At 49.9% G+C, this 23441-nt stretch overlaps 1 protein-coding gene across 5 annotated transcripts in view; it reads left to right on the top strand.

Annotated features, from left to right (window-relative positions):
- ADAMTS16 (ADAM metallopeptidase with thrombospondin type 1 motif 16) overlaps window positions 1–23441 on the top strand; it is a 137110-nt gene that overhangs the window by 15510 nt on the left and 98159 nt on the right. For 4 of the 5 annotated variants that reach the window (XM_079144919.1, XM_079144921.1, XM_079144920.1 and 1 more), the window contains exons 4-6: window positions 19782–20043; window positions 21680–21879; window positions 23215–23298. In XM_079144919.1, coding sequence (XP_079001045.1) covers window positions 19782–20043; window positions 21680–21879; window positions 23215–23298 — 546 coding nt within the window. Of the gene's footprint in view, window positions 1–17139; window positions 17942–19781; window positions 20044–21679; window positions 21880–23214; window positions 23299–23441 lie in introns of those variants that run through there. The other variant, XM_079144922.1, reaches the window with a different exon arrangement.

The following is a 23441-nucleotide window of genomic DNA, read 5'->3' as shown; positions in this document are numbered from 1 at the left end:
GATTTTTCTAAACAATTTCCTGCAAGTTCTATACTTGGATTAGTATTTTTACTTAAAAAATAAATATGGTATAATAACTGTCTTTGGCATAAAATCTTCATGAACTACATGAACTTTAGTTCCTCTTGTATAAAGTGTGATGTTTGTGAGGAATTAATGCATAGTGTAGTTACTACTTCTTCTAAAAATTCAATTATTCTCTTGTTTTCAAAAATATTGAAATATCTGTAGATGCTACAGTTCTCAGTTCTGTTTAAGAATTCCTTTGCTTGGTTGGAAACTTGCTGGGGGTGCGTAGGGGTTGAATTATATGATTTTATTTCCAGTCGCAAACTCTAGGGATTCCCTGGAAATTCTTGTCATTGAGATATTTTTCTAAAGCACCTAATAAATCCTCGAAAGCTGTCTGAAACACTGCCAAATTTCCAACCAACTTTGAAACTGTTCTTGAGTCAGGAACATAAAACAGGAGTAGAAAAGGAGGACTCAGCACTGGGAATGGTCAGGAGAGAGAGTGAGTGTCCAGAGACCGCCATCACCATCGGGAAGAACAATGATGGTCTGACCAGTGACCGTGTCCACTCGAGAGGCATGCGCCACGCCCCAGGCCCCAGGCCCCAGGCCCCAGGCTCAGGTTGGCCAGTTGGGAAACTCACAAGACAGTGGCAGGGAGCTAATTGGAAGTACTAAATAATTTCATAAATTTCTGATAGCTACATAAGAATTAATATAAGAGTAAAGTTTTAAAATTGACAGAAATGAATGTATTTCATTACTAGAAGGAGGTCAAAGTGACTTTCATTCTTGAAGTGGCCACAGACTTTTCTATTAGTTTACTACTAATTGCAATCAAAAATTAGATGACGAGAGAAATTTAACTGTAAATCCATGGGTTTTGTTTCACTCCCTTCATTTGTGAGATAATGAAACTGACAACAACGGGGTGGAGTGACTTGGGCAGTACCCCAAAGACAGGTGGAGTGTAGAAAGGTCTAGAATGAGAGTCTTCAAATTCTCTGTCCAGCAGCATTTTCCCTTAAAGGCACAGTATAATATTACTTTTTAGTTATAAGGAAAAACCAACTGAAGGAGTTAAATGTTGGAACACATGTAGAGATTTTACAGTCAAGCCACTGTGTCTTTGGTCTAGAGATCTGGCCAGGGAGCTGAGGGGAGAGGACAGAGTGCAGACTTCCCCTCTGGCTGATGTTTGGTGCTCCTGGTGTCTTTTTGTCAGTAGACACATGCTTTCTGCATCACCACCACGGACAGATGTCATAGGGACTCTTATTGTGGTGAGACAAACATTTGCTCTCAGGGCCATTTGGAATGGTGCTCATCTCCAAATCCATGTAACCAGGGAGTTCTGCATTGCCAAGATCTGTCTGAAAAAGACAAAGGGATCCCTAAGAGGAGCAGAACATGATCCGTGTGGTCAGGAACCCCAGGCGATGATCCATGTGTGGGACTGGCTGAAGGACAAGGGCACCTGAAACCAACTTTTTAGAAGAAACCAAATGAAACTAAGGTCTTTAGCTCAGAATGCTGCCTTGCCTGAGCCTAACTGTGTCTGCTTCAGAATACGTGCGGCACCTTTGCTTCTTAAACGTCACCTTCACCATGATGACTTTCCTGGTTCATCCACCTAAACTTCTAGACTCCTCTCTCCCTCTCCTCCCCCTCCTCTCTCTCATACACATGTACCCTTCTTATCCCTGTTTCAGTTTCATCATTAACTGTATTAATCACATTTCAGTCAAGAGACAGAGATTACACCAATTATTAGTAAAGAGTGAACTAATGAAATGTTTTAAGTAGGCAGTAAAGAATTTGAAAACCTAAAGAGAGAACACTAGGTACTACATACAGCTGCAGGAAGTGACTACCAACCCCAGGGCTGAGGAGCTGAAGAAGAGTTTGGAATTGATACGATTTAGAAGCTTCGAGCTGGACCTCAAACCTCCGAGCATGAGTCAGCTGTTTCTAGAACTCTGAGGGTCATGATGCCCCTGGTTCTTTAAGCAAACTGCAAACTGGAATCAGCTGCTGCTACTGAAGCAAACTGCCACTGCTCAGGTGAAGCAAGGCTGATTTGAACAGTAAGCAGACAAGAAGTCCATAGGGGACAGACAGGAAATGAGGAGGAAGTCTTCAGAAGACAGACAGGAAGTGAGGAGGTATACAGGAAGTGAGGAGGTATACAGGAAGTTCACAGGGGACTGGCAGGAAGCCTACAGAAGACAGATAGTAGGAGGTGAGAGGGCATACAGGAAGTACACATGGGACAGACAGCAGGAGCCAGTTCTACCTTTCTTGATCTGATCTCCGTGGCCTCACATTGTGTGAACTGTTGGCAGAGGTGAATAGGAACCAGATAACAAAGTGAACATTTGGATTTGTAGAGTTCATCATAAGTATCACAAAGCAAAATTTAAAAGGAGAATGAATAGCTACAGGATGATTTCTTAATAATAGTCAAGCTGCATCCCATGATAAATAGCAAGAGTATAGCAGGGATTTTTCTTTATCAGAACTTTGTGCCTGGAAAACTGCAAAACTTTCAAAAAAAAAATTGTTAAATGAATGATTTTTAATGGCAAAATAAGAATTTCTGTTGCTTTACACAAATCATTTACATGTCCACTGGCTTGTAGCAGGAGAGGAGGCCTTAGCCTCTATGGGGCCTGGTGGCGGCTTGCTGCTGTGTGGGGATGGAGCTGTCAGAGGCAGCACATCCAGACATCTCTCTTGTTCTCGACCTGCTTCCTGCTCTGGTTGCAGTCAGGCCCCAAGAGTTTTCCTGGAAGGAGATACAGTGCGCTATTTCTGCAGCAGTTTGAAGGCTGTATTTCATGATGGATTCAGGAGTAAATTGGCACTCAGGGGCTTGCGTGTGCAAGTGTGTGTGTGTGAGCTTTCTGTCTCTGCTCTGGCTGTTTTAAATCTTTCCTGAAGGAGAAATTGGGGCATCATTACTTATAGGCCTGAGGCCAGACTCTAAATCAAAGTGACTGTATACACTTGGTGGAGGCCGTCCTCTCTCGTGTGCACAATAGCTGTCCTGAGGGATCCTGCGTGACAGTTCCCAAGTGCGCCAGTCTCAGAACTGAGACAGGAGCCACAGGTTGCCTCTCCTCTTCTGTGGAGACCTGGTTCCCGCTCTCTCAGGTGTGTCTTTGTACTGAGTTTGTTCCTTTTCCTAGAAAGACTATTCACCTTCTTGTACTTTGTTCGCACATTATTTACTACTCAAGAGTTTGTTTTCAGTTTGAGGAAGATGCTATGTGTGTTAAAGGCATTAAATACATCCAAACATTTTAATCAGTAGCAAAACCAGCACTTATTTTTCTTTTCTCTTTTCTATAATTCAGAAAATTATAGGAAAGCTAAATGGAAATACCTCATTTGAAAAACTGCAATAGAAAGAAATGTAGGTTGGATTTCCTTTTTTTTCTTCTGTAGTCAATTAACAATAAGTGGACAAAATAATAATCAGTCACCCATAAAATCTTAGCAATTTTGAAACAAAACCTAATCTATGATAGAGCTAAAAATTTCACATAATGATTCTCATTTGCTTTGTACAGATGCTCCAATAGTTGACTACCTTTAGTGTAAAACTAATATGAGAATAATAGAACTCTTCATTAAGAAATTTCTGGTGAATCCAATTTTCTGTCACTGAGTAGTCTTTTGTTTACCCTTAAGACATTAGAATCACATGCAAGTGAAATATAGTTTAAGTAATTGGTGATTTCTTTCTGGGAACAGTGCACCTGCCTGTAATCCCAGTGACCGTGGAGGCTGAGGCAGGAGGATAGCAGGCTCCAGGGTAGCCTCAACAACTTTCCAAGACTCTCAGAAATTTATAGAGACCCTGTCTCAAAATAAAAAGCACTGGAGATGTAGCTCAGTGGAAAAGCACTCCTGGGTTCAATTCCTAGGACCCCTCCCCCTCAAAATATTGGTGATTCCTTTGAGTCTGAGAAAATATTTGCCTTTGTAACCTTAAGGTCATTTCATTCCATCATGATTTAAGTTTTCACGTGAGCTTTTCATACCTTATCCTCTGAGGTGAGGAAGTGAGAACTCTCCCTGCACCGTGGTAAATCCCCATTTGAATCCACCGCTGTCGGAACTGTTTTCAACATTGGCAGTTTTGGTCTGACTTGCCTTCATCTAGGGAAGATGACCCATGAACACAGAGGTGACTCGCCCGCATCCGCCTCCTCCTCTTTCTCTCCAGGGAGGCTCCCTGAGGATTGGGGACACAGTTGCCATCTCTCCATCCCCTTACGCAACACACCTGGTGTGCTCTGGGTGTGCCCCCAAGTTCAGTGTGACCGACGGTTCCCTAGAGCCTGACCTTGCTCCCATCTCCAGCCTCGCAGGGGAAACTCCAGGCTCAGCCTCCACCAACATTTTATAAATTTTGAAATGAAGCTAGGCTGTTTGCATCCTTAGGGCCTTACCAAGGGCTGTTCCCTCCGCCCACAGTGCAGTTCCCACCCATCTGCTTCTCCTCTAGCTGACATCACTGCATCCTTCGGGCTTCGTGGAAAGCCCTCCCCTACGGGATTCTCCCTTGCCCCAAGTCAAGGCAGCCTGTTGTGCGGTCACACATCACTCCGTGGTTCTCCTCGGGAACACTTGTCCCTATTGAGTTCCTATTTTAGTTACTAGTTAATATCTGGCCCTCCCTCTCAGTAGACTGCGGGAGCCCTAAGGCAACAGCACGACTGTCCTGATCTCCAGTGATTCCGCCAGCGCCCATGGCGTCTGGCCCATGGGAGGAACTGGATGGATGAGGGAAGGGGGCGGAGGGAGGGAGGAAGGGACGGGTGGTTGGGTTAGTCGCAGATACTAGCTCATGCTGCACCAGAGAGAGTCCTGGGTACACAAGGAGGGTTCAGCACCTGAAACAGTCCAGCCAAGAAATGGCCCTGGGCAGAGTCTGGGCAGCATGCGTCCCCACTCATTGCATGGCCCATGCCTGTCCATGAGCCCTGGGAGCACAGTGCCAAAGCACGGAATCAAAGAGGACAAGTGCTGTCCACTCAGAGGACCTCAGGGAAGGGCACTGGGAATGAACACTTTTCCAGTCCTAGCCAGGAGTAAATTTTCTGGTGCCAGGTAAAGAGAATCTCTAAACAAATTCTAAATAACATGTATTCCAAGGCACTTCAAGCAAATGACATATTTTAAATTAAGTGCAATTTAAAAAGCGCAGTCTAAGTGGTAGTTTTTAGATTCTTGGTCTTTTGTGCCTACTTTGTGGGCACAGAGACGGGATGATTGGCATGCCTTGGCCTCTTAGTCAGGCATTCTTAATGACCAAGTTCATGACCAGGACTGTGTGTCACTGTGAGTTAAGAATTCTGGCAAGATGTTCTTACTATGCTGCATTCTCTACAGAAGTGATTTGCCAAATGTATTCTACACTAACATTCAGGATGAAAAACTGGCACTTGTAAATATTAAATACATTGGATATTCATTTTGTTTTGTTTCTGAAGATGAATTACATGATCAAAGTCCAGAACCAAGTGAGTGCACATGCGTTTTGGAGTGCATCCTGGGGAACAAATGAACTAAAAAGCCTGAACTGTGTACCTGCAAAGAAAGATTGAGTCAGGAGGACACTCAAGAAGCAGTCCAGAATGCTTCCTGCATAAGTAAACGGAACACAGCACAGAAAGCATGGCCTTGGGGCCCAGCAGGTCTCCACCTTCTAACCCCTTCCCTGGCCATGTGGCTCACCACTCCCCAGCTCCGTCTCCATAGTCCGCGTTTGACCTCAGAGGGAGGCGTGAGGACTGAGACAGAGCAGGGCATACCCATCACTCACAGTGGGGCTGCCCTCCCGCCCATCACTACGTAAAGGATACAGAAAAAAACCTCACCAGAACATCAGACGCACTTTGTCATGCAAGCAAGTTCCAGGTTAAGAAATGGTGACTTGATATTGTACTGACTTTTAAAGAAGTACCACAGATGGGAGGGAATGGGATTAGAAGATATTTTATTTGCACCAGAACCATTAGGGTGATGAACTGGGGACAATCAGGGCAATTAAAAGGCATGATGATGCCTTTTGATGTGGCTCTTTAGCTGCCAGGGCATTGTCCACACAAACTTGCAGCTATTGCTCATGCCCACACTTTTGGAAGAAAGCTGTCTACCCTAACACCTGGGAGATCACTTTGTGCTTAACAAGAAATCGTAAGTGAGAAAACTACCCAAAAGAGCTAACACTGCAGGAGCCCAAAAAGCCATGAACCTTTGCTTTTATTTGCAAAGATTATCTAAGTGAAGCTGGGAGTTCTGGCTATTCCCCTTGCAGGTTGACATGGGGTAATAGAATGAAGAGTGATGGATTGTGGCATTACAAGCCAAAAGAGAAGCTAGCATATTTCACAGCACGGTTCTGTTTCCAGTTTAAGTGTACAAGGACAATGTGGTGTCAAGCCAGCATGCATGTCTCCTGTCCCTAAAGAAGAAACAGGATTTCGCCTTTTCTTCACTGCTCAGCACTGTTACTCTACATTTCTGATATTGCTGGGATGAGTGGCATAATTTTATGTTCACCATTAAAAACTTTTGGGTCCAATGTCCATATTTCTACCTGACTCTAGGAGTTTAATATGTTGCTATTGGGAAATAGATTATGAGTTTATGCATTCTAATAAAATTTAACTTATGGATCCCTGACACTTTGAACTTTCCTGTTAACTCACTCCCCGTCCCAAAGAGTCACATATGTGTCAAGTTTTCCTTGCTAGAGAAAGCACAGAGCCTCTTGGTTTGTGACATTTTTGCAATGATTGCTTATAATGCCCATTTATTAGAAACAGGCTCAAGTCTAAAGTTTTGAAATAACTGTAGCCCCAGGTGCAGGGGCTCAGTGGGACCACAGTTTCTTCTGGAATTTTGTTCTAAAATACTGACTAGAACATGCAAGTTTGTGTTACGTAAACTAAGTACTCCTGACATTGACTGAAAACTTAACTTAAAAGCAAAGAGATGAAACCCCCCATCTCACCTAGGCTGAGTCCCATGTGTGTGTGGCCACTCCTGCTCTGTTGTGGGACGGGTTGGCCCTGACACAGCTGTCAGACAGTGCACATGTGAGTGAAGCCACAGAGTCTGTCAGCATGATAGGTGTTCCATTCTCATGTTCAGCCCACTCTGGAAGAGACAGAGTTGTCACCACTGGGTCGGTGGCCACTTTCCGTTGAAATGAGCTGGTTTTCTAAATCCCCTGCTGTCTGAGTTCAGCTTCCGCTCGCACATCCTTTCCACTGTTCCTCTGTTCACATCAGAGGTGTTCTTGCAGCCACAATTACAGCCCTTACTCTCGCATTTCTCTGTGACAGAAGCAGCAAATGCGTCCTCAGGCTTTGACCTTCTCCGGGTGTGGTGACTCTTCTGCCCCCGTGACCCGGCGGTGGAAGGACTGAGAAGTTTCCATGCAAAAGTCATTTAGCTACTTTCCTTCTCTTTCAATCTGCCCATCATTTCCCTCTAATTCTAAACCAGGGTTTGAGGGAAAAATCTGAACCTGTAGTTCTTATGCTCTGTGTGCCCCAGTGCAGAAGCATCGTCCTCTGATTCCCATGTTTGGCCAGTGCTCTGCTCCATCACCCCAAGAAGGAGCGTGCATGTGGAAGTGTGTGGTGATATGACATGCATCCTTCACAGTGGACTGAAATGCACCCGCCACAAGTAGGGAAGAGAGGCAATGTGAGAACGACTGCCCACGGTATGCCAGGCATTTCCCCAGGAATCTCACGGCATGCTCTACTGTTGCACTAATTATATTTTGTTCTGAGAAATTTTGGTGTCCATCTTATATACAGGGAATAACACATATTCCTAACCTGCCCAAAGCTGACATCTAACAAGGGAGAGAGCTCGAATTCCAAACCACGTCCATGGGATCCCCCTACAAGTGAGGAGCATCCCGCCCAGCTCCCATGTCCCCTTCCAGGGACAGTTTCCATCAGTACCACTTAGAGTCTTGTTGGCTGGGAACCATGGATCTCGTCAATAGCACTCTGACAAGCTCAAGCTTTCCAGCATTTCAGCATGTGAATGGGGGGATTAATAATTCTGTGTAAACTTGCTCAGAAATCCATGGTTCCTTAAGAGAATTTTTGAGGGTTTCCATGACTTTTATAACTCTAGTGACTGTCGACTCCCAGGAACATATTATTTACTTGAGAGAGAAAGAATAAGGAAAAATGATTAAAGTATTTTTAAATCCTAAGTTCATGAAAGAAGCCTGCAGAGATCTCATATTGTACACAGCTGGTGTCTCCTTAATGCAGCCTGCTTCACCTACCTGGAATGGCGCATTCATTGTAGACATTGCGGCAGAGTCTCTAACAGCAACCTTTTCTTCTGACATTGCTGAGCCAACGGTGCACGTGGAAAATGGCAGAAGGCTATCTGAGGGGCACCGTGATAAGAGCACACTGCTGGCTGGCCAAGGGAGGGGAGCGTTCCACCTGGAAATTGCCAAGTGAACTGAGCAGGTGCATTTTCAGTTTGTTTTATGGGAAAAAATATGTAACCTTCCAGGAGTGTCCCTTCTCAGTGAATAGCACACCTGCACTGTGTTCGTATCTTAGCATTACTGTGACCGAAATACTGGCTAGAACAAGCTAGAAGAGGAAACTGTATTTAGGGCTTACAGTTTCAGAGTTAACTCATTGCTGGCTGACTCCAGTGCACCAGGCCTAGGCAGGGCAGAGCATCGTGGTGGGGGGCGTGGCAGAGGGAAGCCACTGACCTCACAGCAGCCAGGCAGTATGGAGAAGAGTCAGGGAAGGGGTCTTGGAAGATGCACCCTCTGGACAGGCCCCCGTGACCCACCTCCTGCAGCCATGCCCAGCCTGCTTACGGGTTCCACCCAGTCAGTCCATCTAAACTGGAATAGACTGACCAGTTTACAGCTGTCACAATCCACCTGCGAACAGTCTTGCATTAACACAGGAGATCTGGGGGGACACCTCACATCTAACCATAACATACACACTCCTATGATTCCTAAAACCTCTCCATTCTGAGAATTTCCATTATGCTGAATTGTTTTGGAGTAACTGAGCATGGGTAACTTCACTGGCCCAAGAGCTGCCCTGTAAATACCCAGTCTGTGATCAGACCAGAGACCCACAGCTCTTATCTATTGATCATCCGTGCTTCATCTACTATATGAGCTCCATTTTGATTATAACATTTAACCATAAGATCTGAGAGACAGCTTGCACCTCTGCAGAATTCACACTTGGATTTTGAACCACCTCTGGGGACCACGCCCACAGGTTCCACCCGCTGGGTGACTTGGAGAAGAGCAGGCGCACCTCAGCTTTCAGCAGGCGGTGCTCCATGTGCGCGGGTTAGGGTGGAGATGCGGAGGGAGAGGAGAGGCCAGGTAGGGAGGCTGGATGTCTTCTTTGAAATTCCAGGCTCATTGCCTCAAGTTCCTTTTCTCTGTCCTAATATGTTGGAAATTATCTGTTACAAATACACAAAGAACTCTCAAGTATGTGAGGTCAAACTGAGCCATACCAAACTGCAGAAGGTGCTACCTCATGTAGCACTAGAATCAAGGCCACCATGTATTTCTTGGAGGCTGGCAATCACAGGAGAGGCAGCGTGGGAGACCTCAGCCATCTCAGAGGGTATCTGGGGGTCAAGAGAACCGAAAAGGAGGCTGACTGAGCAGCTGCGTTAGGGAGAGAACTACGTGGCTCAGAATGGCCTTTGGGCCACCCTGGGGGCACAGGTTGGCGTGACTTTGCTAGGCTGGCTTTCTGGCTGTAGGCTAGGAGCAGAGGACCTCTGCCAACTCCTGTGGTGCTCCTCCCTTCGAGTGGGCAGTGGGGACCGCAGCCTTTTCTCACTGGTTGACAAGGTGCTGGGGACTGATCAGGGTGGTCTGGAGGGAGGAGCAGGGAGTCACGGGAAGGCAGCCACCCAGGCCTGCTCTCATTTGTCATTTGTCATGGGTGGGTCTGCCCATGGATGCTCAGTAAACCACGCCCAATAACACTGTTTGGAAGATCGTGGAGTATCCCAGATTCCCGTGGGCCCGTGTTTGATTTATAAGGAAAAAGAAGACATTTGCATAATACATTCTTTAAAGTAGATTTTTAGGAAGATTTTCTTAAGCAGATCATTTGGGATGTGCATTACCACCTAATATAGAGTATACCAGTTGAGTTCAGCAGCCTGGGACTAGGACCAGGCATAAGTGTTAGAATCCCTTTGGGATGCTGACGTGCATGAGAACACACATCGTGTGTCTGACTCTGGGATCTGTGACTGGTCGAATTCAGCCTCTGTAGTAGCAGATGTTTAACGTAACCATCTGGACTTTCACATGTGTGGCAGAAGACATGGAGAAGCCTTGATACAAATGACTATCTCTAGGACTCCGTGCAAATGCTTTTCTTGGGTCACCTTCTCAGACTGTCCCAGGAAATGTAGCAGACAGTAGTTACAGAATTTCTTTTGATATTTAACAATTTGCCACCAGGAAACATAGGTGTCTAATGTTAACTTGCTTAAAAATAAACAAATACCAGTAGTAACATAACACCCCATTAGACTGATTTGTGTCCTGGTTAGTCCTTCATATAGAGTAGATATCCAAAACCCAAGTATTTTCCCATGCCGTGCTGTCTGCCCTGCTCACCCACCATAAGGCTGGGCAAGATAAACACAGAACCCAGGTCTCACGGGGTCCTGGCCTGACACAGGTATATGGTGGCCTCTGCTCTGCAAATCTCACTAAATATGTACGTTATCAGACTGCCGCCCAGACCTGCTGGCTCAGGGTGTTGGGAGGAGGGACTCTCAGATACCCAGAAGCACAGTGTGCACAGCGGTGGGTGGTGGAGCAGAGGGGCAGATGCCTCCATTCCACCCTCAACACATCAATCAGTCCTGTCCTCAGTGAAGGTGTGGCCAGTTCCCGGAGTGTGCGTGTAGCTGGAAACCCCTGGGCAAAGGCATCTCCCCCTCCCCTGGGGCTGCATCTTCCAGGGCAACATGGAGACCACAGCTGCTGACCCGTCTCACCTGCCTTTTAGAGAGATGCTCCTGGAAGGAAATCTGATGAATTCTTCTACAGCATTCTGCAGTATCCCAAGTCACGGAGAAGGGGTTTGCACGCATAGCACACCAGCTCTCTCCACTTTGTCATCTGCCTCAGGCCTTTGGGTCTTTGGAAGATCTGTGGTCCTTCCTTTGACCTTTGAGTCTGTGCCCTGTGGTTTGCTAGCCTGACTGTCTCTCGAAGGCGCTTCTGGAATGGCTTTGGGTGCTGACAAGCCACCATGAGGTGGAGGGTGTGGCGGCACAGGAGCCCCACAATCCTGGGTCCACCGTGTCCTGGTGTTCTGGGCACGGTCCCAGAGCTTCAGTTAGTGACCAATAAATGGGAGCAGCAGAATTGGTTCTGGAGCCTGGACCTTGAGGAGCCCCCGTTGAAGGGAGCAGCCCACAGCCCACAGTGGTGGAGGAGAGAGCGGCCCAGCTAAGCAGGGAAAGCAGTGATTGGCGAACCCAGTGGGATGGATCCCCTGTGTGCAGGAAAACACCGGTGGTCTCAGCACTGGCTTGTGGGTCCAGATGACGGCTCTGGGGACCTGTGGACTCTAATGGGAAACACGTGTGCTCCCGGTTTCCCCCTGGCCCTGCCCAGAGCTGCCAGGACTTCCCTGGCAAAAACGGTCCCACTCTCCTGCGACTCTCCCCACCACCCCAGGCCTTTTGGCCACTCCCAGCCTGCAGCCGCCCGCACAGGCTCCTCCCCTCCCTTCTCCTTCCCTCTCCTCCCTTCCCTCTCCTCCCTCCCCTCCCCTCTCCTCTCCTTCTCTCTCCCCTCCTTCCCTCTCCTCCCCTTCCCTCTCCTCCCTCCCCTTCCCTCTCCTCTCCTTCTCTCTCCTCTCCTTCCCTCTCCTTCCCTCTCCTCCCTCTCTTTCCTCTCCTTCCCCTCCTCCTCTCCATCTCCTCCCCTCCCCTCTCCTCTCTTTCCTCTCCTTCCCTCTTCTTCCCTCTCCTCCCTCCCCTCCCCTCTCCTCTCCTCCCTCTCCTCCCTCTCCTTCCCCGCCTCCCCTCAGTCTCCTCCCCTCCTCTCCTTCCCTCCCCTCTGCAGGTTCCACGCAGCTTTCATTCTTTAGGAATTCATCCAGGATCTTGATTGACAGCCTTAAGATGTCTTTCCTTAGCTCCCTTTGAAGTGTGTCTATTAAACCTGCAGTCAGTCACCCAGTGAAAGAGCACAGCTTTATCCTCCATCTGCAAACACAGAAGCAGGGTCTCCAGACAAGAGCACATGCAGACACACAAGTGGCGCTCATGCCCAGGACAGGCAGTCAGGACACAAGCCACATCTTTGGCCTCAGGAGCCACCACTGTGCTCGCCATGAGGCCTGTGTCTAACATCTGTTCCACCATCAAGAACAATATGACAGCAAGCTTGTCCCTGTGCGGTGTCATTCCATACCGAGATGAGAAAAACCCGCAAGCAGAACTCTGGGGGAGGTGCACATCCCGAAGGATGAGGGAGAGAGAAGGCCCTGAGGCCAAGGAAGCTGGCGGTCCAGAGTGAACGTGGTGGCCCCAGGGCTGGTGGCCTCTGACGGGGCAGGGTGGCTCGAGCCTGGGAGGAATCAGTGACAACAGAGGCTAGGCTCCTGGGGAGGTGTGCCAGCAGCCACTGGACTGTGTCCTCAAGCCAGGGATGTCACTGGGCTTCCAGTGCCGAGCGCCGGGATGAGAGAGGCCCGCTCCTTCAGCAACGCGGTGTTTCTCAGAAGGTGGCGTCGGGCCACGCTGCTCTTCCAGGAGCGTCCGGCCCTGGCTTCAGTGCGGGCAGTTAACGCCCGACCTTAGCTCACACCTAACCACTCCCTTCTCTTCCCCTCTCTGAATCTAATGTCCATGTCCTTTAAGTGGGGACACTAATTCTCACTTTGTAGGTTTGTTATTAGGATGAGAACAGTGAACAGACTAGACCCATACTGCACTGCATACGCATAGAAACTGCCGGAGACACTAATCTAGTTATCTGGCCAATAGGATACGTAATCTGTATTGTTGACTAATGAATCACATCACATGAGAGCATGTAAAGGAGAACGAGGGGTCCAGTAAACGGTTTCCTTTTTCCTTACCCACGTTCTGAGTCAACTGAAATGTGTGAACGTAAAGGATCAACTCATATAGTCAACTGGTTTGTCCCATTTGTCACTAACACGGCCACTTTTGGAAGAAGTAGAGTATTTGTGCAGGTGAGTGGATTTCCTGAAACTGGACCCCAAATTAGACCCACATGTGGGGCTTTGGGGAGCACTGGCCTCTGGTGGGCAGCCCCTGGGGCAGCTCCTGGGGCTGCCAGCTGGTGACTGAGCTTGTGCTCTGCCCAGGACCGTGGAGGCAGGAGCTTGCTCCTCCCGGGACACTGTGCCGTTGCTGTGCATTTCCAGTTCTGTCCCCAGCCTCAGAGAAGCCTCTTTCCCTGAGAGGAGGGAGGAGGGCGAGCAGAGCTGTGTCCTGAGTCCCACCAGGCTGCAGAGAGAAGCTGGGAGAAGCGATCTCCCCCGTGGAGGTCACCCTGCGCCCTAGCTTTGTTCTTCTGCCAGTGCTGCCACTGGGAGTCACAGATGCCATCTTCACCCAAGCTATGACCATGAGCTGTTACCTAAGTTACATAATATTAGATCACAGAGAAGGCAAGGGATTTTAGCACTAGAGTCCAAGGGAATAAAACTGTACACTGAAAACATGGGTGCTCCCCGGGTTTTAGGGAAACGACCTGAAAGGTGGGTGTAGTTCTGTACCCTGGAAGCTTCTGCCATGAGGTGTTGAGACAAAATGAACCACTGCTTCAAACAATGGACAAGGAGCAGAGGGATCTGGGACTGGCTGTGAGCAAGCCCGCGGTGGACAATTTGAAAGTCAGGGCTGATCCTGACGCCTTCTTAAATTGCATTTGCTGGCGAGCAAACCCTGTGGGCAAGGTCTGTGCAGCAGCCACAGGAGGTGCCCTGGCTGCTCAGGGTGGTGCTCAGGGGAGCAGAGGTGGCAGGCACTGCGCCCAAGTCATGCTGGTTCTCCTGTGTTAGCCGCTGCACTGGCCCAGCCTGACCTTGTCACAGGATCCAGAGGGAACTCAGCAGAGCAGATGGGTTTGAGTCCTGGGGACGTGCTCTTGGAAAGGCTCCTGGGGAGTCTGTCCCAGATGTCCTGCAGCCTCCAGCTGCTCCCTGGCTCTCCTGCTTCTCTGTCCTCAGCCTGCCTCATCAGCCCCCTTCTTTCCACATCCCAGCACCAGATGCTCAGATGCGGCAAACACACCCTGGGGTCACTGTGGTGGGAATGGGGTTGGGGCTAAATGTCGGATTGTGTCCTCCATGGTAGAATATGGGGAACGAGTAATGCCATCACTAACAAGATCAGGCTTCAAGAAGCTTTGTCAGAGGGTCCAGGGACAAAATGTCAGCCTTACGAATCTATAGACACACAATTAAGAAGTGACCAGCAGCCAGGTTTAGAGCTGAGCAGGTAGGAGATGATGGTCCCTGGATCTGATTGGGTCCAGGGTGACAGGCGATCCCCGTGACCAGCCCTCAGCCCCACTGTTTTCAAAGGCAGCAGGGTTGAGAAAGCCCAGTGTCCCAGCCAGGGTTCATGGACAGGGGTGCAAAATCAGACACGTCCCCAGGGAAGAAGAGGGCTTATTCAACTCCTTAGAAGAGAGCGACTGGGTGTTGGTTTTCGAAGCATCACTTACAGTCATGAGGAGGAGTTGCTGGCTGGTGACCGTGTGGCCAGCGACGGGTTGGTCCTGTGCCAGGTTCCTGCTCTCTCCCGAAGCTGTGAGGAGATGTTGAGTGTGCCTTTGTGAACCCTCAGTGAAAACTGGAATCGGGTATTGATTCCGAAGTGTTGCCAAGGAGATCTGCACGAGTAGAACGTCATCCCCAACACTGTGCTTTCGAAGAAGCAACTGTAATGGGCTGACAGATCTGGCTCCATGAGAATGTTCTAGGCCAGACTCTAAGGGAAATGACTAAACAGACTCCATTTTGCTCTGAGACTCCATGTTATGTAGGAAATAAGCTTCTCCCATGGGAACACCCCGCCTCTGTGCCCATCATCAGTTACATGGTGTGACATGTTTAATAATACACAATGGCAACTCCTATGTAGTAAAGAATTGCTCTATTTGATCCCTGTTGCTCCTAAACACTGTACCATGTGAACGGTGATTGTGTGGGTGTTAGTAACCATTCTTTAGTTTGTACCTAGGTGAGGGTCATTCTGACCCACTTCCCCCTCTGTCGATGATCTCATGATGTTAATGTGTAATTTCGAATCATAGCAACAGACACTTATGATTGATGTGATTTTTGGTATAAGAACCCCTACAACCCTGTGGTCGGGGCTGTTCTCCCAATAGCCATTTTTGGGGGCATTGTGTGAGACAGTCAGCCGGCCAGCTTAATAAAGACTCTCAAATTTGGACTTCTCAGTGCTGATCGGTCTGTCCTTAAGTCGTGCCCCAGAACAGTGACAAGGAGGAAAGAAGAAAATGCAATCATTTGAGAATTGAATGTCTGTTTCTCCAGAGAGCCCAACCTCTTTTGCAAGGTCCTGGTGTGGCTGACTTCCTTGGCAAGGGCGCAGCTCTGGCCACCTGTGGGGACCAACTGCACAGCAGGAGAGGCTGGCTGCACTTGAGCGCCTGTCACTTTCCTCTTACTCTCTGTGTTGCCATGTGATTCCCTCACTGCTGTGAACAGACGGAGCTCTAAGTCTACCTGCCATTTGGTGCATAATCAGGGAACAACCACCCAATGCTCATCTGTGGAGAGTAACAGCAGTGACACAGTAACGCCCGGCCTCTGGCGTTTCCCACGCACTGCGCAGACTCAACTCTTTCCAGCAGTGACGGGGCACCTGTCCTTTCCTTCCTCATGGAGACACCGCAAGTGACCGGTGAGTCCCCAGTGAGAAGGAGCGACAGACCTGGCCCAGGAGACCCCGGCCCAGGGGAGCTCCTTGCAAGGGAGGAGGGAGGTCAAGAGGTCGATAGTCGTTGGTGCAGCAGCTGCAGCTGTGCCCGGGACATTTTATGAGTTTCCGAGTAGGCAGTCTCGGTTCAGTAGAGACCCACTTTGATAAGAAGGAAACATTAACCTCTGTGTTTACCTGTCCTTTAATACACGGGCAAGGACGCAGCAGGCTGGGGGCGACTCGTTCTGATTTTCACTCTGCATTATCTATTGCTTACCAAGGAATACTGAATGTCAGTGTTATTGTAGTCTGGGGACTTTGGCCATTTAGAAATCACTAAAAAGAGAATACTGTTACTCCAAATGAATTATTAATGAAAACGGTGTAATGCTTGACTACTTTGCTCATGAAATTTTAACACGAGTGTGTCACCTGCCTGAGCCTTGGGTCCTCCAGCCTTGGCCACCCAGGAGGGAGCTGGAGCCAGGGAAGGTGAGAAACTGGCTTTGGACCTGGAGCAGCTTTTGTGAGACGCAAGGGTCTCACCAAATGAGAAAATGAGAAAGAGTGGGAAAAGTGGGACCGAAGATCCAGAGCAGAAGCAAAGCTGCGCTTGGGATGATTGTGATGCGGGGTATGGAAACACTCAGGGCTTCGGAAAGGTCTGGAACATTCTCAGGGACCCCCTGGATTACCAGGGAGAATCAGAACTCACCAGGGCAAAGGATGACATGTTACATTCATTCTTTCATTAGTTCAGTAAGCCTCCTTTGAAATTTTTCTATGGGTCATGTGTTTTAAATATGTTAAGTCTCACAGACTCATGGCAAATAGCTTTCCTTTGAACTATTTCCTAGATGACAAAATAGCACACAGAGGCCGAGCAAGTCATCCAAAGTCACACAGCCAATAAAAGTGAGAACCGGACAGTCAAGGCCCACTCATTTGGCTCTTCTCCTCCAGGAGTCCACCCCAGCGTGCAGGGGGCATGCTGAGCAGCCCTTGCCCTGGGTTTCTTAGGAGCTGATGGTATACGAAGAGATGGTGTGAAAAGTATGGAATCCTCGGCATGTCAGGAAAAAAATTGAGCAAACATTGTACCAGTTCAGTACTCACACTGGTTACCTCCAGTAGTGAGGAAGCCCGCCTGGGGGTGGGCAGGTGAAAGACCTCAGCAACTGTTGAGGCCACTCCCGGGTGAGTTAGGATGCAGAACAGGGAGACCCAGCTGGCTTTGGCCGGTACCAAGCCCACACTCGGCTGTTTGGCAGGGCTACAGCTTCCCGCGTGTTCTCCCTCAGTCGCCAGCTCTGGACGGCTGACACCCTGACGGGGCAGGGTGCTGCCCCCCCCCCCCACGCCTGGTCCAGGGTACAGAGTGTTTCTCCTCTCCTGCGCTGGGTGGCTGGAGGCCCCGGGAGGTCCGCCCCCTGCAGTGCTGATGGATTCCTTGGTCCCAGGCTCCCTTTGCCAGCCCTCCTCTGCCCGCAGGTGCACTGTGGCCAAGGCGTGGTCTCCCAAGCATGAGAAGCCTGGGCTCCTTCTGCCTCACATCCCCCACCACCCTGCTTTCCCCTGAGTTTCAGTTGTCCTCTCCCAAGACAAGAGAGCTCCTACGCCTGTCACCGACAGCACACCCACACTCCGCCTGCCTCAGGACAGCCCAGACCCACACAGAACTCTGTCAGTGGACACTGATGTCGGAGATCGCCCCCAGCCCACCTCCACAGAGGATCAGACTCGGGCTCCTGAAATCAGGACCAGCACCTGCCAATCAGCATCTTCTAGAACCTAATAAGTGTCTCTGAGAACTAAATTATCAAAATAGCCCCAGAAAACAGCAGCAGCACAATAATCATACTGGAAGTTCAGTATGGCCAAGTTCTAAGTGACACTTCAGTGTTCCGTGGTAAGTAATTGTATTATAAGCAGATGGCCATATTTAATAGCATTCATTCATCTGGAATCCCATCATCCAGCCTGGCCACTGACTGGTTTCAGGAGCAGGGCCACATGCCGAGGTTCAAAGCTCGAGAGGTAGGGATGGACATAAGGATGGCCCTTCCTGCGTGCCTCCTGCTTGCCTCCTGCTTGCCTGTCTCCCTGAAGGGAGCCACCACCATAGGCCTCTCACATCATGAGGCCCAGTGTGCATCCCTGGGGCCTTGCTGAGGATCAAGGCTGCGGGTGTGAGGTTCACCTCTGGGCTGTCCACTGAGGTCCTCCATCATTACTCTGCTGATTCCACTGCTGGAACGTCACATGCATTGGAAGGCAGGTCGCAGGATGCCTCCCGTGTTGTCCTCTTAGCTCAAAGTTGCCTGGCTATTATGGTTTTTTGTGGTTCTATGCAGATGTTTGGAATTCTGCTACTTCTGTGACCAATGTCATTGGAATGTCAATGGGGATGTCACTGGATCTGTTCTGCTCTGGGTTCAAAGCCATCTGAACAATCCTGGTTCTTCCGACCCATGAACGTGGCTGTCCACTTTTTTCTGTCCTCTTCCATTTTTTCCATGAGTGTTTTACAGTCTCCACTGTGGACGCCTTTCACGTCACCAGCTGAATTTTTTCCTGGTCATTTATTGGTCGCTATGTAGGTGGGATTCTTCCGTGGTTGTTCAGGGATTTACTTCCTGGTGTAGCGCGACACTAGTGATCTGTGCATGTCAGCTCTGCATCCTGCACTTTGCCGAGCTCATGTATCAGTCAGTTGCAGTGTCTTTTACTCCTTCCTCTTGCTGACTGCTCTGGCTGCGTGAGCCAGGCCTTGGAGAGTTCCCAGCTCACTAGCAAGGCTTCTGTGTATGACTCTGTCACGTGGAGGAGCCTGCCTTCACCTGATCTGTTCAGCTCTCGTGCTGTGACGAAACGCTGAACTTCCTGAAATGACTTTGCTGTTTCTCCTGCAATAAGCTTGTGTGACTGAAGTTGAGTGGTCCCTCCAGCCCTGAGCTGAGCCTCACTTGATCACGGTGAAGAGTCTTTGAGTGCGCCATCTTTTCCAGTGTGCAAGAGGTGCTCACCGGCAGTCTTTGAACGCGTCCTCAGGGTCAGTCCTGAGGGGACTGTGGATGTGCCGGGCTGCTGTGGTGCAGTCTCCTGAGCGGTCCCCACGTCTGCCTGTCTGTTCTCCTTCTCACCAGCAGCCATCATCAAACTTTAAGACGTGTGTCACTCTGAAAGGGAATAAGTGTAGTCTCCCGGATGTGTTTCCTTGTTTGGTCTGTTACACTGAACAGTGTTTTTGTGGAATCACTTCTTTCTTATTTTGTAAAGGAGATTTTCTTAAAGAAAATTTAAATATCTTGCTTAGAAAGAACTTGCAAATTCCCTAAGGTATTATCTCATGCTTTCTTCTAGATTGATTTTAAGTTATACTTTTCTAGTAAGTGTCCCATGTTATTCAAGTTGTGAAATTCATTCGAATTATTAGGATTCTATTTTGACCTATCTGGGACCTCGCTTGAAATCAATATGGAAGTCTGCGCCCATGTTCCTCCAGCCCTTTTAGTTTAAATTAGCCAGAGTTGGTTGTCAGGTCTTGGGACTCCATGCAGCTCTCTCTGGAAGGACGCAGATGAAAGGAGAAGCTCAGCTGTGTGCAGGACCCTGCCATTCCTCATCCTCAACCCAGGTTTTCCAACAAATGCTCCCCTGGAGAGAACATTCCACAACGTGAGGCTTGGCCTGTGGCTGCCGCGGCGCTGGTGGGCGATCCTGCTGTCCCTCCTGCTCTTGTTTTCCAGGCCGGCATGATCAGGACCCAGGAGGCCGACTACTTCCTAACGCCGCTGCCTCCACACCTGGCAGGGAGGCTGACCGGCTCTGGGCAGGGCGGCCCTGCCTCCCACGTGCTGTACAAGAGAGCAGTGGAACCCCAGGCCCCCAGCGCACCCACCGGGCTGCTGCTCACCAGGACCCGGGAGCCGGCCAGCTCAGGCCTGCGGGGCCACAGTGACAACCTCGGGCTCCTGCACAGGCAGCACTTCTGCGGAAGACGCAGGAAATGTACGTAAGGGGCGTCTTTCCTGTGGATGTCGAGACCTGGGCATTCGCAAGCCAGTGGGGAAATTCTATCTGTACCTACAGGATGATGTCTATGGCTGTGATCACCACACTGCAGCAGGGTCCTAGAGAGGCGCTGTTACGTGCCAGCTCAGGGCAGAGCACCCCACCACCCCAGAGATGGATAATGGCGGTGTGTGTGTGTTTGTGTGTATATATATATATATATATATATATATATACATATATATATATTTTTTTTTTTTTCTTTTTTAACAAACTGTTCCCTGGCAGATTAAATGACAGAAGAACAGAATCCACCAGATCTCTTCAAAAGAACCCTGTCCTCCCTGCCCGGTAATTCTGTGTTTTTAGGTCTAGGTTTGTCCAGGGCCACGTAGCTCCCTGCTGAGGTGATTTGCTATGTATATATTCACAGGCTGTACTTACCACATCAAAAGGCAGACCCACACTGCGTGACTTACCTGGCAGTCATTACCAGGCTTATGGGCAGCTCTTCTGGCTGATCCCTTAGGAGGTGATCTATTTACATTTATGTGGAAACCTCTCGAAAGTTCAGGAATGTGGCCTCTGGAATTCCCCTCATTCCGTGAGCTGTCCCCTCTAGCGTCACTTGATGGCCCCTGACCCCGGGCCTCTGGAAGCCTGGCTTCCCGAGCCCCAGCCTTCCATCTGGTTGGATTTGATGGCTGCTGCACCAACACCCTAAAGCAGAGCTGAGCACGTGGCAGGTGCTCAGCAGACCTCGGCGAACAGAGGGAAAACCTCTTGGCCCTCACCAGCCGAATGAGCACCATTCAGACACCACACCTGTGAGACTCCTGAACCACTGGACCCTACGAGTGAATCCATGCGATACATTCTGAGGAACTTGAAAATCTCAGACCCAAGTGAACGCAGTCAATGGACTCAGCCTTCTGCCTTTTGGACTTACCTGGGGTGGCCCTGGTCTTCTGTGTCAGTGGAGTTCTCGCTCAGGAGGGCTCTTTTCTCTGAGACTCGGGTTCAGAAACTGGGGCCTTGCTCTCTGTGCCCGCCTGTCTGTGGACAGGGCAGACTCGGCAGGGCTGATTTGTTTAAAGCTGAGCCACAGGCTGGTGGGTGCACCTTCTGGCTCTCAGCCCCGGGCGTTGGCCACGGCTGGGTGTTTGGATGACTTTCATGTTTGGGGACAGCACTGTGAGTACTGAGGGGCGAGTGCTTGCTGAGAGCTGGTGAGAGCTCCGGCCAGCTGGACCCCTCACCTCCTGCTCAGGCTCTGTGTCCGGCACCAGGGACCTATGCCACAGGCTGCTTCTGTTCTGGACACACATTTCCACAGCAGAAATCAAGACCAAAAGCTCGGGGACCACACCGCCCCAACCTGAAAGCCTTTCCCAGGGCTTCAGTCCCTCTGCTTGCATGCTGCCAGCCTAGACTCCCATGGGCTGGCGCAGAGGCTGAAGACGTCACACAGAGACCAGCCTCATGCCCACCTCAAGGGCGTGAATGTGCTGGCCAGTGATGAGAGCTTGGGAGGCGTTCACCCAGGTGGTTATCACGCTCCAGGTGTTCATCTGGGCTTGAAGGGACAGGTGCAGGGGCCCTGCCTTACTTCTCTCCTCCTCTTGCTTCATAGATGCGCCCCAGCCCCCCACGGAGGACCTCTTCGTCCTGCCCGATGAGTACAAGTCTGGCCTGCGGCGCCGGCGCTCACTCCTCAAGTCCCACCGGAATGAAGAACTGAATGTGGAGACCCTGGTGGTGGTGGACAGGAAGATGATGCAGAACCACGGGCAGGAGAACATCACCACCTATGTGCTGACCATCCTCAACATGGTAGGGTCAGCGTCTCAGCTCAGGCCTGTGTGCTCTGCAGTGTGCCATGCACTTGGTTGTGTGTCTCTGGTACACTTCAGTGTGTGTTCCTGGTGCACTTGGGTGTGTGTCCCTGGGGAAGAAAGCTCAGGTGGTGGTAACCCTTAGCTTTAACGTATTCCTATGAAGAATTGTTTTCAGAACTTCTGAGGGTGACACACAGAGGACAAGTGAACTGACCCTCTGCAGGCCCTGTGCCCGTGTGGTGTTGGGGTCAGCTGACCTCTTCACCTACTGGGGCTCTGGAGGGTGTCGAGGAGTTGAGTGCAGTGAGCTGTCAGGGGAGAATGTAGAAACACCCAGCTTTCTAGAAGTGCTGATGCTCAGATGCTAAGGGTGGGCCTTTCAACCTACAAGAGCTCTACAACATACGACCTGGTAGAATATCATCTCACACAAAGGTGTCCTCATCTCAAACTGACAACTGTGAGAATTGTTGGGGAGCAAAGAGAGGGGTGCTGACCCCACAGCACGGGACTGAAATCTGATCCCAGAAGGTAAGGTGTGGGGTCCTTGGATGTTTTCAGAAATAGTTCAGTGGCGGTAATTTGAATGTATCCGTGGAGACCCCCTACGCCATGAGCAGAACCGAGGGTCCTTCCACCGACCGGTGTGGTTTTCGTTGCTAGCACCCCGTGGCTTGCCAGGTCTTGTTTATGTGGTGGGGACTGAGGGAAAGGGTTCAGGAAGTTGCCTGGCAGGGCAGGGCTGGGCCTTCTCAGCACAGGCTGCTGCACAGTCTTGCTCCCAGTCGGGGAGGTGTCTGCACCCCAGCTGTGGAGTTGTCCCTGTACCTCTGTGCCTGTGCCAAGCTATCCCTGCTCCTCACATGGAGGGTCGCTGCCCTGATCCTTCGCATCTGCTCCCGTTCCGTGGCCCCTCGAGTTCTCACCGCTCTGCCATCATCTTCTCGCCCAGTCCCTCTCTTTCTTGTGTCCTCTGCTCTCTTCCTCAGCGTTTCTCCACGTGCCTGGCTTCCTCACCAGGAGGATCTGGGCCCTGCTTAGCCTAGGTGGTCATCGCTAGGAGTAAAGCAGCCCCTCTATTCGAAGGTGGACACTTACCCACCCAGGGCTTTGCCCTCCCTTCAGTGGGGTTGAGCAGGAGTGAACCCCACCCAACCCCAAATTCTAGCCTGCCACTTCCAGGAGCACACCATGAGCACTCGACTAGTGGCGGGTTGATGTGTCCTTGCCTGTCTGACAATATAAGAGCATGAAAATCGCCCTCCCGCGGGGTGTGGGCACAGCAGGGCACGTGTGGCTGTTCAGGGTCTGTGTGGATTTGCTGTTTCAGGTGTCTGCCTTATTCAAGGATGGAACCATAGGAGGGAACATCAACATCGCAATTGTAGGTCTCATTCTTCTGGAAGACGAGCAGGTATTGTACCTTTGAAACCAGCAACTTGCTTTTTCCCCAGTAAAGTATGTGCAAAATCATGCTTTTTCCCTTACATTAACTATCACGTTCTGTGGATTCCTTACACCTCTTTCTCTTGGGAACAGAAGACTTTGAAGATTTTG

Source organism: Sciurus vulgaris (genome assembly GCF_902686455.1).
Source record: "Sciurus vulgaris genome assembly, chromosome: 6".
Lineage (NCBI taxonomy): Eukaryota > Metazoa > Chordata > Mammalia > Rodentia > Sciuridae > Sciurus > Sciurus vulgaris.
The sequence above is the reverse complement of the archived record's forward strand: the minus strand, read 5'-3'. Positions and strand labels throughout refer to the sequence as shown.